Source organism: Haliaeetus albicilla, chromosome 12 (genome assembly GCF_947461875.1).
Source record: "Haliaeetus albicilla chromosome 12, bHalAlb1.1, whole genome shotgun sequence".
NCBI lineage: Eukaryota > Metazoa > Chordata > Aves > Accipitriformes > Accipitridae > Haliaeetus > Haliaeetus albicilla.
The window spans coordinates 10989478-11005098 of record NC_091494.1 but is presented as its reverse complement, the minus strand read 5'-3'; the positions used below and the strand labels follow the sequence as shown (position 1 = coordinate 11005098).

The 15621-nt window shown below is 40.3% G+C and overlaps 1 protein-coding gene across 2 annotated transcripts in view; it reads right to left on the bottom strand.

The window, feature by feature from the left end:
- Positions 1-14926, bottom strand: part of MTMR10 (myotubularin related protein 10) — a 42379-nt gene extending 27453 nt beyond the window's left edge. Inside the window, exons 1-2 of one of the 2 annotated variants that reach the window (XM_069798044.1) lie at positions 14438-14926; positions 12940-13000 (exon numbers count right to left, since the gene is read on the bottom strand). In XM_069798044.1, coding sequence (XP_069654145.1) covers positions 12940-13000; positions 14438-14497 — 121 coding nt within the window. In that variant the 5' untranslated portion in view covers positions 14498-14926. Of the gene's footprint in view, positions 1-7117; positions 7469-12939; positions 13001-14437 lie in introns of those variants that run through there. The other variant, XM_069798045.1, reaches the window with a different exon arrangement.
- Positions 14927-15621: the final 695 nt, after the last annotated feature.

Here is a 15621-nt window from a genome sequence, read left to right as displayed (position 1 = left end):
CCAACTTTTTTCCTTCTTAAAAATGTTATCACAGAGGCGTTACCACCATCGCTGATGGGCTCGGCCTTGGCCGGCGGTGGGTCTGTCTTAGAGCCGGCTGGTATTGGCTCTATCAGACATGGGAGAAGCTTCCAGCAGCTTCTCACAGAAGCCACCCCTGTAGCCACCCCCACTACCAAAACCTTGCCTCACAAACCAAATACACCACACATTCAAAGAACTGTCTGTCCTGGTTTCAGCTGGGATAGAGTTAATTTTCCTTCTAGTAGCTGATGTAGTGTTATGTCTTGGATTCAGTCTGAGAAGAATGTTGATAACACACTGATGTTTTCACTTGTTGCTAAGTAGTGTTTACACTAAGTCAAGGACTTTTAAGCTTCTCATGCCCAGCCAGCGAGAAGGCTGGAGGGGCACAAGAAGTTGGGAGGGGACACAGCCAGGGCAGCTGACCCAAAGTGGCCAAAGGAATATTCCATACCATGTGATGTCATGCCCAGTATATAAACTGGGGGGCGATGGCCTAGGGGGGGAGGTGGATCGCTGCTCGGGAACTAACTGGGCATCGGTCAGCAAGTGGTGAACAATTGTATTGTGCGTCACTTGTTTTGTATGTTCCAACTCTTTTATTATTATTATTGTCATTTTATTATTGTTGTTACTATAATTTTCTTCCTTTCTGTCCTATTAAACTGCTCTTATCTCAACCCATGAGTTTTACTCTCTCCCCCACCCCTCTAGGTGCGGGGGAAGTGAGTGAGCGGCTGCGTGGTGCTTAGTTGCTGGCTGGGGTTAAACCACGACACTGTCTTTAGCATTCCGAACACTTGAGCAGAAACGCACCTTTTACTTGTCCTGAGACCCAGTCTCTGCACATGCTCCTCACCCTAAGCTATTTAGCTAAGCTGCCCTGCTAGCTCTCATGCCCTCATTATCATTAGGCATCAGCCTGGAAGTCACCAAGAGCAGCAGCAAACAGAGTCCCTGCTTTTAGTTCAGTTGTGATAAACAGCTACAAAAACTTCTTGGACTAACTCTGTAGCCTTGACCTGGCAGAACTATGTTGAGTATTCTGGGACTGTTTGAAGATGTAAGGGGACAAGTTTCACTGACCTGTGGTTATCATATACATGCATAGTCTGTGCCAGAAGTGGCAAGAGTTCTGAAAATGCTCTATAGACAGATGTGCTGGAGCTTTAAAGTCTTTTCTCAAACATTACTAAACTATGGTTAAATAAGCTTTTGAATTTGGGAACAAAAAAATAATCTGAATCTGACAGCTTCAGTACAAATTGTTAAAGCTCAACCAAGCCCTCAGCAACTGAAAACAATGTCTTATAATGGGATACATGCGAATGACAAGCCCTACTTCTGTTAAAACACTGTAATGAAAGTGTTTCAATACTTCTAGCAGTCTGGCCTGAAACTTCTTAATGCCCAGCATTTTTTCTAATAAGCTGTTTACTTAAATAACTGCAAAAGCCCAAACTGTATATTAAAGCAATTCCTTCTCACAGTTGGTGTTAATCTTCCAACTATTCAACATCAAGCTCTCAGTCACATCCTGCCTGTGAAGCTTCCCCTCTCCACAAAGTCAGTTGTTCTAAACCTAAATAGTTTTTATTCTTCCCCCTCTCAGTACCTCCAGTGTATCACCACATTTCTAATAAAAAGGTATGGAGAACCAAATACACCATGAAGTGCAACTTCCATAGGTATTTTTTTTTCTCATATAACATTCTCTTACCTGTTACCAAGTGTGGCATTTTTTTAGTATTACACAGGAGACACTCTTGCTAAAAGCACAAATTTCTATTACCAACCTATTTCACTACTTCATGTCTCTGATGCTACAAAACAGTAGAGAAGGAAGAGATCCATGCAAACTTCTTCAATGTGAATCTACTACGGTTTAAAACATGCCTGCTACATCATTCTTTTTACCAAAGCCAGCTCTTTTTACTTCCCTTTGCCATTCCTCATAATTGTATGGCTACACTGCAACATGTTAATACTAATCCTATTTTAGTGCAACTTCATTTATTCTAATTTCATTCAACACAAATACTTTCAGGATTTTTTGGCCTAGCTTCTCCTTTGCACTCAAGTTTACAGCCCTAATACAAAACTGTCAGTTTTGAACCTGAGTATTATAATACAGCAAGACAGAGTGCATGCATACCGATTTCAACCGAAGGGTTTAAACATTGACAATGAAGCATGAGAAAGTTTGCAATGCAAACTTAATAGATGTAGTTTTCAATAGCCTCTAGAAACTGAACTTTTTTTTTAAATGCAGGTTTGGAATTTTATATTGACCAGGCTTTTATCCATCATATGGATGTCTATAATGAGCAATATAAAAAGGTGCAAACCTTCCAAACTTAACTCAAATTTAGGAAAGCAGATAAACAACACAAGTAGTACGTGTTGGTCTTGCACAATGAACCCTTCTTATATTTGTAGTTGAGTAGGTGATTTTTCTATACAAGTGTCAACAACAGAGCTATTCAGAGATATTACACTGCACATTTTTACAATGTAGCTGCTGCTTTTTTCCAGTAAACAGTCACAAGCTGTTCCAGACACGGAACAGCAGTCAACACTTCCATGTGACTCGAACAGTCAAAGAATGATCTCAGGAGACAAGAGGAGTTTGTTTAAACTCTGTCAGGAAACCAGAAGAAAAATTACAGGTTGCTACCCTTCTATATAAAGCCTACTCATGTTTAATAAAAATATTTCTACATTGAATACATGAATCACAAAAACAACACAAGAGACTGAAGGATCTATCTAGCTAATACACCTTTCACTTAACACACAGCCTCAGAAACTATTAAACATCAGAAAAATTCTGCTAAATCTCCCAAAAGCACAAGCAATTTCAATGTTTCATATTTCGGATATTAAGAGAATTCACGGTATATATCTAATCCACCATAATGCATAACCCACTACAATCCAAATAAAATTCAGAAAGCAGAGCATGCACGCATGGGAACTGGAGACAACAGAGGCAAGACTAAAAATGCTGAATTCAGTGATCAGCAGAATAAGCCATCAATAAGTATCACAGCTGTTGTGCAACAGCACCAATTTTGTCTCCTCAGTCTGCAGTCATAGTAAGTGAGTCTGGTCTAGGCTTCAGGGCAATTTATTTCTGCAAAATTTGAAAACACAATCCCTAATCAGTAACATCCTAGAAGAAAGGATATTCTGCACCATTTTGCCTACTTTTGTCATTTGTGGTGCCATGCCCCACAGGATCAAGTTTAATTTTTTTATTTATCTTATGAAGGTAGTAATTTGTCACTTACTATCAGGAACTCTGGATCTCATAACGTGCATACATGCAGATCACACAAAATATCTAACAAATTTTCTTAGCTTTCTTGTGTATTTTGTGTCAGTTTTATCACTGTTTGTTATCAATAACAGGGCAATCAGGGAATAAGTAAATTTGATAGCTCTGAAAAACAAAGCAGAAACTGCTAGAATTAGCACTGCATTAGAACTTGTAATTGGAAATTTCTGTATTTCCTCCAGAGACAAGGGTCTGGATTCTTTATAGCGGTAGGACATGCATAAATAATCCTCTCACCTATATAGCCAGTTCTCATGTTTGCTATTTTAAGATTCTGTATTATCTTAGCTTAAAATTCAAGAAACATGCCAAACAAAGAGACCTCAAGTAATTTCCAGGGTTTCAGTTCCTCACTGAAGCAGCTGCCAAACCCTTCCATCCAAGAGTGTTCCTAGCACAGTTTTGCTGCCTATGAATACAGCAGAACAGCATATCTTAAAACCTTAGCTTTCAGGAAAGAAGGTTGATTGAATAGCATCTAGAACCACAACCTTAGTAATGTATGAGGTGAACAGACTGAGCAGTATTCAACAAGTCTAACAATATTGACCGAATACAAAAATGCTGCACAATGAAAGTAACTGAGCGGTTTACAAGGCGACATATTTATGCTGTATTGTATATACACACACACATTGATACATACACAGAGAGACAGAGCTCACACACACATGCATATATATGTATGTTAAAATGCTAACATATAGTTATTTCTAGCACATTAAGAACCTGATACTTGCTAGCAGCAATGAATGGCTGGAATCAGACTTCATAAATTAATAATGCAAATCCTACACACTCAAGAAGTTTGCAGGTACCCTACATATTGCTAAGGAAACTTTTTCAGTGCTGTAGTAGAAGCTTAAGAATAGATTTATTAGTATACATTTTCTTTAATGAGCATTGCAGTTCTAAATCAAAATCTGAGCATGTTTAGTGTACGTTCAAGGTCTAAAAGACATAAGGACAACAGAGGGTATTAAGTACTTTACACAGTCATGTAATTCCTACCTTAATTCATAAAACCTAGTGCCTGAATACACTTAGGAAACTAAATCCCTCAACTAAGTTTCTCATTTATAATGCTGATAGTGATTATACTCAATTAAGACAATAGAAAAACAGCTTGCTTATGTTAAAGATAGTCTAAAAAGTTCACAACAGAAAAGCTAAAGTTAATTCAACTAGCCATTTAACTATTAAAAATGCATATTAATTAGTTCACTTGTATTTAGAAAGATCAAAGTCTAAAACTGCTCCAAAATGACTGGCAAATAATTAACTTCTGTAAATTTCCGAGCAAGAATTTCCAATAAAAACTTCATTAACAAGTAACTGAAATCTAGAACACCTTCACCCATTTAGCTGCCTTTTCTTAGCTGTTCTCTTGTAGAGAACACCAAAATTGTATGAGTTTATTAGTATGCGCCAAGCATTTAGATGTAAATGTCTCTAATGCACTTCTGAATGAATGTTCTGTTCAGTGTGCTCAGCCACTTCCAAACTTAAGAAAAAAGTATTTGTAAGCTCATGAAATAATTGCCTTTTATATCTTTTCTGATTTTTATGAGCTCTTACAATGTGTTCGAGGCTTTAAGGTATGTGAAGACAAAAAAAAAGCTGCACACTATTGTGGATATCACCCATCCCCCCCCCCCTCCCCCCAACTATTTTCCAATACTTTCACAATTAGTTAAAAGTTAGACTATGTTTAATTTTCTGGTCATCTGCAGAAAGCAAAAAAAAAAAACCCCAACCCAACAAAGTAAAAATGTTGTTCCAAAAGGATAGCTCAATACTGTGATTATTGGGGAATGAAAAACAATTCAGATACATTCTATTTGCATTAATTTTTAAATAGGAGAACCTGGGATTTCTGTCAAAAAGCAACTCTAATCGCTGCTTGAAGAGTAGTGTGTTTTAAATGCACAGTACCAAAAGAGCTTGCTTTGCCAAACTGATTAGAAAAATTATTAAATATCATATATAAATATTGTACAATTTCTCTAGTGTGCTAACAAACAGAAAAAGAGCATAGCAAGAGCTTAGCTAAATTTTAGAAATGCTCAGTAAGGAAAAAATTAGTAAAAAAGTAAAGACCTCTTGGTAAAAGTCTTCGAAGAACAACTACTCTTTTCCCATGCACAATAACAAGATTAAAATCAGTATTTGTCCAATAATGGCTAATCTTTGTGAACCTTGCAAAAGAAACTGAACACAGGAGGGATCTGAAAAGATAATCGCTTTTCTGAACTAGGATGGGATGCTCCACAAAAGCTTCCCCCGCGCCCCAGAAACGCAGTGAAGGACACAAGAATGTAAAGCAGGCAACCAACAGGAGTTCACGTGGCAAGAAGGGAACATCCATCATGAGCAAAGCTCTCATTACCAACTAGATCCAAACAAAGTATTGCAGCAGATTAAAAAGCTGATCATGCTTACAGAGTTGCTTTAATCCAGCAACTTGTATTACCCCTAAAACAGAAACAGTTCCATATTCAACATTCATTCCCACCTCAACCCTTGTGCTGGCACTGCCATTTGTGGAAGACATGGTTAGTCACATCAGAGAATTGATCCAGTTGAAAATAATTCTAACCATGTATTTTTCTTCCTTTTTTGTCAGTCTTGATTTCATCTGAATTAGCTCTCTGATCTGGCTTGTTTGGTTGCACAAAAAAAGTGTCAGCACCAAGTAGCTATTAGGAACACACACTTGTGATGAGAAAAATGGAATAATAAATGGCTCCTCTTGGCATCAGTACATATTTTTAGGTGAAATTAAAATAACCCTATCACCACCACCACTCCCCCCCAAAAAGTTTTAGCAATGATTTGGTCAGAGTTCTGTAACATGAACAACAGACAAGCCAGTGAGGAGGGAGTGTTTTGTGTTTTGCATATTTTTAGTCTAGCTACATAAACTACAGATTCCCAAAGCCTGACTTTGCCTAAACAATATAATCAGTAACAATTTGAGAGGACTGTGGTTTTCAGCCTGTTATTTTAGAACCATGCCACCAATACAAGTTACAGATGCTGTTCTGAACTTGTAATATATTATTGGGTCTAGCTTAAATCATTCAGGTTTGGCTCGATAAATAAATCGGTACAGAAACACAGGTTCCTTAGAAATAAGTTCGCTGAAGACTTACTTCACTGGAAGCAAATATAATTGCTAGAAGACAAAAATGCCAGTAATTTGGTCAGCTGACAATTCAGAATCTACACTAACATTTTATCCTCCTTCTGGACTTTAATGACTTGTGGCATTAAATATATGTGGGACAGAGTGGGCAGAAACCAGTTACTTTGGAACCATTTTACAGAATGCACATGCAGAAACATGAAAATATTTAATTTTAAAGCATGTTTATCCTTCCACCTTTAAAGGATTTCCACATTGCCCTACAGCTAAGCTGTTGCAAATAGGAAAGTATTTTTGTAGATATTTACAAATACTTGAAATTTATTACTAGTCAGAAACTTTAAGAAATGCCCTCTATGTATTCCTAACAAGGGCAGCAGAACAAACTGACTCCATCCAGTAAAATCCACTTGTAAGACTGTATCTGGAACTTAGATTCTACACGCAGACTGCCTTGGTAGTATTTTTATCATGCCAATCCTTAAAAAAAGCAAAGCCAAGAACAAAACAAGCAGTTAACTGAACCAAAAGCATGCCTGAAAATTTACTTTGAGTCAAACAAGCAAAAAAGCTATAACAGAAGAGAGTATTTACTATATACTTACTGTAAGTGATGCCTCATTTATTCTAAATATAAGCCAAATTCCTGGCTCATTTTTAAAACTTCTTGCAGTATGAAAGATTAGTTTGCAAAAACCTGCTGTTTCAGATTTCAGATCTAGAATTTGAAACTCTCATAATTTATTTAAATAAAAGTTTCAGTAATCTTCTTGGTGTAGACCAAACAAAAGAAAAAAAATCTACTTTAGAAAAGCTTCAGTGGATTGTATTACTTTCCAAACTGCCATTCTGATTTTCTAATCTGGCCATTCTGAAATGTTGAAAATAATTTCGTGCTCTTGTATGACACCAATTCCTGAAAACGAGTTGAAGTTACAAAGCTATTTCACTTGCTTGTCTAATATCACACCCTAACTTTAAAAACAAACAAACAAACTTGTACAGCAATATTTCCATTTCAAATAAGAAACTTGATGCTGGGAAAAACCCTAACCCTGCGATATGTCGTCTTAATCAGCTGCACAATGAGTAAGAGAGCCTTGGCTAACACACCACAACACTGGAAACGAGAATCAACAACTGAATATGCTTTGGAAACAATCAGAAACTGACTTCATACAAGTTCTATTCAGTTATTATCAGCACTGATAGGCTATTGCTACTCACCATCAACAGATTAATATCCTTAACAGATCAAGCAATACCTACTTGAATTATCAACAGTTCGTTCCAGAAATACACATGGCAAAAGGCACTGACAGTAACAGCATTACTACCTGTACCAAGCTATTAAACAATCCCAGTTTCCCCTTTGAGGTGTTAAACCAAAATGATTCCTAATACACAAGAAAAGGCAGACCTGAGAAGTCTCTGGGGTTACACATCAACCTCCCTAACTCGGTCCCTATTTTTTACCCTCCCCTCACCCCAGTCACAGTGCTGATATCATGCACTCACACTGCAACACCATGACCTCTGTTACCCAGCTCTGGGACACCACAAACCAAAGGAAAATGCCAAGGAAGAGGTGCAGGGGTTCAAGGCAGTCGGGAGTAAACATACCTGGGGTACTAATGCACAAGCGTGCCTCACCAAAAAGCGTACTTTCCTTCTCCTATCACAAGATGTGTTGCAGCTGCTCTGGAATACATGACTTCATGTACTAAGGATTTGCAGAAAGCAGAAAAAAAAAAAATTGAGAAAGACCTGGGAGCTAACTTGCGAGAGAATCAGACACTTCTAAAAAATTAAAACTTTCCACGATACAGTCTTAAAAGCCTCCCACAATTAAATTTCTACAGTCAGTTGCCTATCTAAGGGCACATGTATACAAAAAAAACCAAACCAAAACCAAAAAGCAGGTGGTAAAGCCAATTAGATTGGCATTATTAGATAAAAGCTGAATATATCCAGTGGCAAAAATCTTGAACGCGACCTGTAACTCTACCTCAACTAGAACACAGCACAACTGGAAAGTGTTCAGAGGTAATCAAAAGGATGATTAAAGATATGGGAAGCTTCCTTCCTATGACCAACTAAGACAACAAGCTGCTAGAGGGAAGCAAAAGAGAGTGAACATAAGACACAAGTCTGAAAATCACGAATCACATGGAATGGGGGAATATGGCCTGATGTTTGCCATGTCATACAAGAACTAGGATTTATCCAAACTAGATGGTGGTAAGTTCAGAACAAACAAATAAAGGTAATTTGTAACAGCACGTAATTAAATTGCTGAACTTCTTACCAGATGAAGCTGTGGGTGATAGAAGTTTACACGGCTATAGAAAGCAATTGGATAAATTCACGTAAGGAAAATCCAGCAAGAGGAATTAAATATGATAGCACTGTCTCTATGATGCTCTGTAACTCCTCACTTGGATCTCCCCATTACATTACTCTAAGAGGAAAGTCCCCATGCCACACATTGAATGAAACACGGAGGGCAGAACAAGCAGCTGGGAGTGCTGCTTGTCCTGTTTGTTCTTCTTCCTACGTGCGTGCTGGTGGCCACCATCAGCATGAGGCGGCATCTGATGGGTGTCCAGCCGTACTTATGACCTGTTCATAAACCCACCACAGGTGTGATTGCACACAAATGACGGCACTGAAGTACACTTCTACGCTCTGACCATGAAACATGGTGCAGACACAAGAGACTATGAATAACTGCTTTGCAACAGCAGCTCACCACCAATATTCCTTTAACTTGCCTTAACATGAGCAAGTCTTAAAGATCAAAAAATACTATTCTAATTCAGTTTATACAATAAAATTATAGAAGTAAACTTTTAAAACCAAAACCAACTAAGCCATTTCTAGCTGTTTTGTAAAAATTTACAGGTAACAACTACTAACTTAATCTATTAGCAAATTAGTATACTGAGCAACACTTTAAAATAATTACTGTAAGTGGGTATTAAGATTCAGAGGGAACAATCCTTTTCTCACACTTAATCAGATGTTCCATTAGTTACATAATCTCCTGCAGAACATCCTGTGTGAGCAGTGAGGACCTTTTCGCCTGATCTTGCCTAAACCACGCTGCGGCACTGCCTACAGTACTGGTTCCTTATCCATCCATTTATTGCACGTCTCTGCACACTGCTTTGCCATTCAAATCATGAAAACACACGCTGCATTACATTCCAGTTATGTTGTACAATTTTTTTTGAATGCTTAAGTTGATGTCTCAAAAATGCTACAGACGTTGTGGAAAATAGGCTACAACTGATTACCATAACAAAACACACCTTTAAGTTTAACAGCTTTAACTTCATTCTCCCCTAAAGTACACAAGCTAATGTCCTACTAGCCAGGCAAGGCACTTTAACAGACTCACTGGGAGACTACCTGCTATTTCTCTATTTTTCCTCTTTGACATGCTTATAAAACAAGCTATGCAAACAAACAAAGGAAAAAAAAGTGAAACTGTTACACAGGCCAACTCTTCAACTAACTCCACAAAAACTCTTGATCAGAGAGCTACACTAAGGAGAACAGAACTGCAGAAAGAAAAAGAAAACATTTTTATAACTCCATCTTAAACCTCTATTGTGTTTTGGAATTAAATTATACCAAATTCTATAAAATTATTTGCTTTTCTCTACTGTAGTAGCAGCGTTGCCACTTACAATCAAGGTTTTTACTTGCTTTAAATGATGTTTGTTGCTTTTCCTAACACACCACCCTCCTTGGGGCACACAGTTCCATGAGAACATAGGCTTTTGTTCCAAAAGGCCGAAGAGACGCATCTCCATTCCTCTGGGCACCAGAGGAAACTTTAAAAACAAACTCTACAGGTTAAAATTTGATTCCAATGTAAATTCCAATTTTTTTTTTTTTATTTTTTTTGTTTTAAGTTTTAAATAAAAACCTCCTCATCTTGTAACCTGACTCATTATTTCCACGGCTGAAACTCCCTCTCCTAACCTCCACTGCCCAGAAATACAAGTCAGACAGTAGGGTATTTAGCTACTTTACAATTTCAATTTTTAGTAAGCTACTCCCTCAAAGTGACTATGTTTTAGGAATCAAAAGCTTAATACAACTATTTGCAGTTTTCAAAGATACTAAAACCAGTAACTGCTTGTGCTAATATAATTTAATTCCAAAAGAACTCCTTGAAAACTCCACCAATTAAAGCAGCATAATAAACATTCAGCCCCTCAGGTTGAACTCTGTTCCTGAGACCAAAAGCAATTTCACACAACTATTAAGGATAGGACATTAGGAATACCATACTCAAATTGTACTTGCAAGGGAGTACAAGTCAGCCTTAATATAATTAAATGAGTTGGAATTTGGCCAGAAACTAGGGTTATGACAAATCCAAAAGCCAGTCTATCCAACAGTACAACGTGTACTTGTTTATACACTTTTCTACTGCACCATTTGATGACGGAAACAAAAAAAATGTGTTCAGGCTGGTGCTTAACTTTAAACAGGAAGAGTTTCATTTAAGTCATTTAAAATAAATCACTTAACTCCCCCCCACCCTCATACAGACTGATGCTCACAAAAATGAGAAGATTTTGTCCGAGCTACTCTGTGGCTGTATAGAGCAGTGAATTTTATTATGAAATAATTCAAAATAACACCTTAGAATGATATGGACATGGAAATTTTAATTCTGTGGTGAGTCATACTCTTTCAATCGGTTTTTATATAACCTGGGGCAACTTACTACAAACGTCCCAAAAGCCATCAAATGCTGACTTTAAAGACAGTGCAGACAAGGGAAATGATGCAAATGTGGGATAAATGTAAGCCAGTTGAGAAAAACAAATCCAGTCAGCACCATTTTAAGCATACTTTGGAGTTTCACAAATGAAGAATGAACCACACTGCAAGAAGTTACTGCACAGAAATTGTTTTCTATAACTGCTCATGCACGTGTCCCACAGTAAAGGCAAGATGTGTTACATTTTGAGAAAAGCAAACTCATACTGCCTTGCATTTTCTGTGGAATGTCTCAGGGAAGAACACGCAGTCACTTCCTTCTGAGTCAAAGACCTTGGATGAGTATCAACTGCAACATAACCAATAAGATGCCAAGTGGTAAGCAGAAGTTTTTCAAGCATAAAAATATAACTGTATTTCAAACAGCAAGCAATCTTAGCAATGTATTTTAAGGTATCCATGCCTCAAGCAAAATCTGTATTATTTTGTTTCATGAAGAGTGTCAGTCAGTTGTTATTTACTCTTAGTTGAACTTCTTCCACAATATTTCAGCCTCTTAAGCTTAAGGTATCTCACTGGATCGTATCACATATCAATTAGTACTGCTTAATTAACAACAGTCCCATATGAAGCAGTGACAGAAGTAATTTTTTAAGAGTAACTTGTTTATTCTATTCATCACTTTGAAAGTTAGTGTGGTTTATCAGCTTGGACAACATGATAGCAATAGCTTCCTACATTAGTGTGTGTTTGTAAATTCCTATTTCTTAACATATAATTTGAATGCTAAGAAAAAAATGCAGTATACAATTGTTTTAAAATCAGAATTACCCTTAGAAACAGTAAGCCAAATTTATTACTGTGATGTACAGTTTGTAATGAAAGTAATCTTGAGAATAGAAGATTGTTCCTTTGGTATCTGAAAAAGGCTTTTAGAAATCCTCATTGATCAAAGTGTCATTTACCAAAGGTTATTTCTTATTTGAAATATGGAAGTCATGAATATCCTACATTTTTATAAATACAAAATCATGAACAATAATAAAAACATTGCTTTTCTCATCCACACACTAAAAAGGTTATTCTGCATAGGTTTAAAGACACTTACAAATTCCAAAATTATGTAACAGCTGCATATTCAGTAACAGTAAATGAATAAAGATGGCATCAGAAGTTTTCCAATACAGAAGTCAATCATACCTACCTACTGGAAATTCTATTAACGTTTTCTTTTAAAATAAAGGAAAACTACCACACATGCTATGGTAGTGGGTTCTGCACCCAAGTAAAAGTCTGACCATCTAACAAAAATATAATTATTAGTAGTCTTCCAAAAGGTGTCATAAATGTTACAAAACTTACAATGGTTTCATTTCAAATACCCGCAATAAAACCAAGACATTATTCTACACGCACTAAAGCATTACAAAGGCAAAATTGCTTATGTATTTATTTAGTGTTTCAGGCAGGTTAGAACAATTTTCTAAAGACACAAATTTCATTAGGTTTTCCTACTTCGAAGTTATATTCCCTCAAGGGGCACGCTACAATTAAAATATACCAAAATCAAAAATCACAGTAAAATAGGGAAAACTACTTACATTTTACCAATTCTATTATAATAAACAAAAGGCTTAAATATATCTTTGTTGAGGTATCTGTCAAATTCCTGATTTACGCCTACCTGGCAAAAGTACTGGTTCCAGTTTTTTAATCCTTGGTTCTGACGCTATGTGGTCTTCAGCCTGAAGAAAAAAAATGAGAATTTACTTAAGGATCAGAACTTTAGTCAGACACAAGTCTGATCTATTTGGGCAAAGGAGAAAGTTCTTTTAACTTAAAAAGCTGATCTTAAAGAGCTAGGATCCAATCACAGCAACAGTCTTCTGTAAAGATATTAACATTTTTGTGTATGTTTAGCTTTGTACCAGAATAATAATATAATGTTTAAAGTACTAATGTTTAAGTAATTGTGTAACCTAGGCTATAACAAGTCACAGGACAAACAAAGAACAATTTGGCTTGACATTCCACAAAGGCTCAAGTCCTACAACAAGCTTTACACAGATATGGACACTCAAGTTTGGCACAAAACTCTCTACCAACTTTTAACATGCATGACTTTCCAACAGAGGAAAAACTTCCAAAAAACCAAGGCCTAGAACACATACACGCCTACTTGCATTTTAATTCCAAACCTTAAAAATAAAACCACTTCTATAAAAAGACCAGAACTTTCAGTGAAATAACCTTAATGCCTATGGTTCTTACACTGACAGCGATATCGCTGTTTCCCAAGACTAGGAATATCCAGAACTATGTTGCATCGACCTTTCACTTTTACCAATAAATTGTGAAAAAGCAAAAATGAGTCAACGTGTCAAACGTGTTGCTAGACGGCGTCCTGACTTGTCTAAAATAAATAAATAAAAATCACGTTCTGTCAAGTGCACACCCAGACCGCACAAAAAATCCCAGTGGTTCTACTAGATATACTTGATACTATATGCCCTACATATAGCGTTCTACTGTATACACTTGATTTTCTTATTTATGCCACCAGCCAAGCTTTAAACGTGAAACGATGGCTACAATGAGACTTTAATTATTTGCATAACAGACAAGCACCAGCTGTTTTCTCCTCCAAGTATTCCACAGTGTGCCAGCGGGTAACACGGATCCCAGACAGGGAAGCGAGCCCAAACACCTGAAGCATTATCCATAACTTTCCAAAACAATCTCACACTGGCCGGTTTTAATCGGCACAAGACTTCACTTCGATAAAAGCTCCGCTCCTCGGCCGAAGTTTGGGCTCGCAAATGCTCGCTTTCGGTTTGCGTGCGACCTCACAGACCAAGAGGCCAACGGGCTGCGCTCCTCCACGCCTGCACAGCTTTTGTTTCCCTGGGCGACCGAGGATTTCTGGGGGCTCTTCGGGACACCCCCCCCCCCCGAGGGGCGAGACGCGCAGGTGCTGGCTTCCCACCCCGCCAGGCCGGCGACCTCGAGGCGAGCGGGGGAGAAGCTCCGGGCAGAGCCCCGGGCGCCCCGCGGGCCCCACTGCGGGCCGGCCCAGCCGCCGTCGCGCCGGGAGGGCAGCCCCGGCGGCGGCACCTCGGCCTGGGCCAGGGCAGGGAGGGGAAGAGCCGGGCAGGTCCCCAACAGAAACGAAAGGCTGTTACCTGAGGCAGCGGCAGAAGGTAGGACTTGAAGGTGGGTTTGGGCTGCTTGAGAGAAAACATCGTCGCTGCCGGCGGGGAGCCCGGCGGGCGGGGAAGGCGCGGCGGGCCGGGCCGGGCCCAGGAGGCCCCGTCCCGCGGGGGCAGGGTGTCGACGCCCGCCGGCTCAGGCCCGGCGCCCCGCAGCCACTCGGGGCTGCGCGCTCCCAGTCACACGGCGGCGGCCCCGGCGGGCGGTGGCGGAGGCGGCCCCAGCGCACCCTCCTTCCCCAAGGGAGGAGTCAGCCGCCTGGGCAGGCCCGGCCTGGGGCTGCCGCAACCCCTCATGGAGACCCCGCGGCTCCCTCCGCCTCCCCGCGAGGGCGGCCGCCTGCCGGCCCAGCGGCTCTCTACCGCCGGCGGCGGGCGGGCGGCGGCGGCCCCGGCGGGCGGCGGGCTGAGGCGGGCTCTGCCGGGGCGGCCATGTTGAGGGGAGCGGCCTCCGTACGGCGGCGCGGAGGGCCCAAGCGGCCGCGGTCCGGCGGGGGCCGGTCGCCCGCGCCGGCAGCCGCGTAATTGACGTTTCGCCCGCTTTTAACGGACGCTTCCTGTCACGGCGGTTTCAGCCAGCACCGTCATTTCTGGCCGGACTGAGAGTGGGTTTCGGTTCCCGAATCTTACCGATTCCCTGGCGGCCCCCCCCTCACACCCCGTCCCCCGTCGCGGGGGGTGGAGCCTCCCGGGGGCAGGCCGGGACCCCGCGGGTGGGAGCTCTTGCTCAGCGCTGCCTCTGGGCGAGTGGCGAGAAATTGTCTCCTTCCCTCGCCTTCACGAGGAGAGCAATCACAAATTCAGGGCCCTGCGCGGGGGGGCGGACGTTAAAACGAGGACCGAAGCAGAGGATTTCCACAGTTTGGCCTCTGAGCCACTTGGAGACTGTGAAACTTCCACATGGGGCCTGCAAAGGCAGGTTTTTATTGCAACCCGGCGTTGTCTCGGATCAGCAGTAAAAATCCAGCTCCAGCATGAATCAACTACTGCTACCGCGTTCTTCTTACTGTCACCTTTTATACGAGGTGTAGCATGTTACAGCCGTGGAACGTAGGTGATGGATGGGTACAGCCTCCAGGCTGCTGCCGCAGTCACCCTCTTGCTGGTCGCTGTAACCATGCTGACAGCCAGAGGTGGATGCAGGTCTAACATCCGTG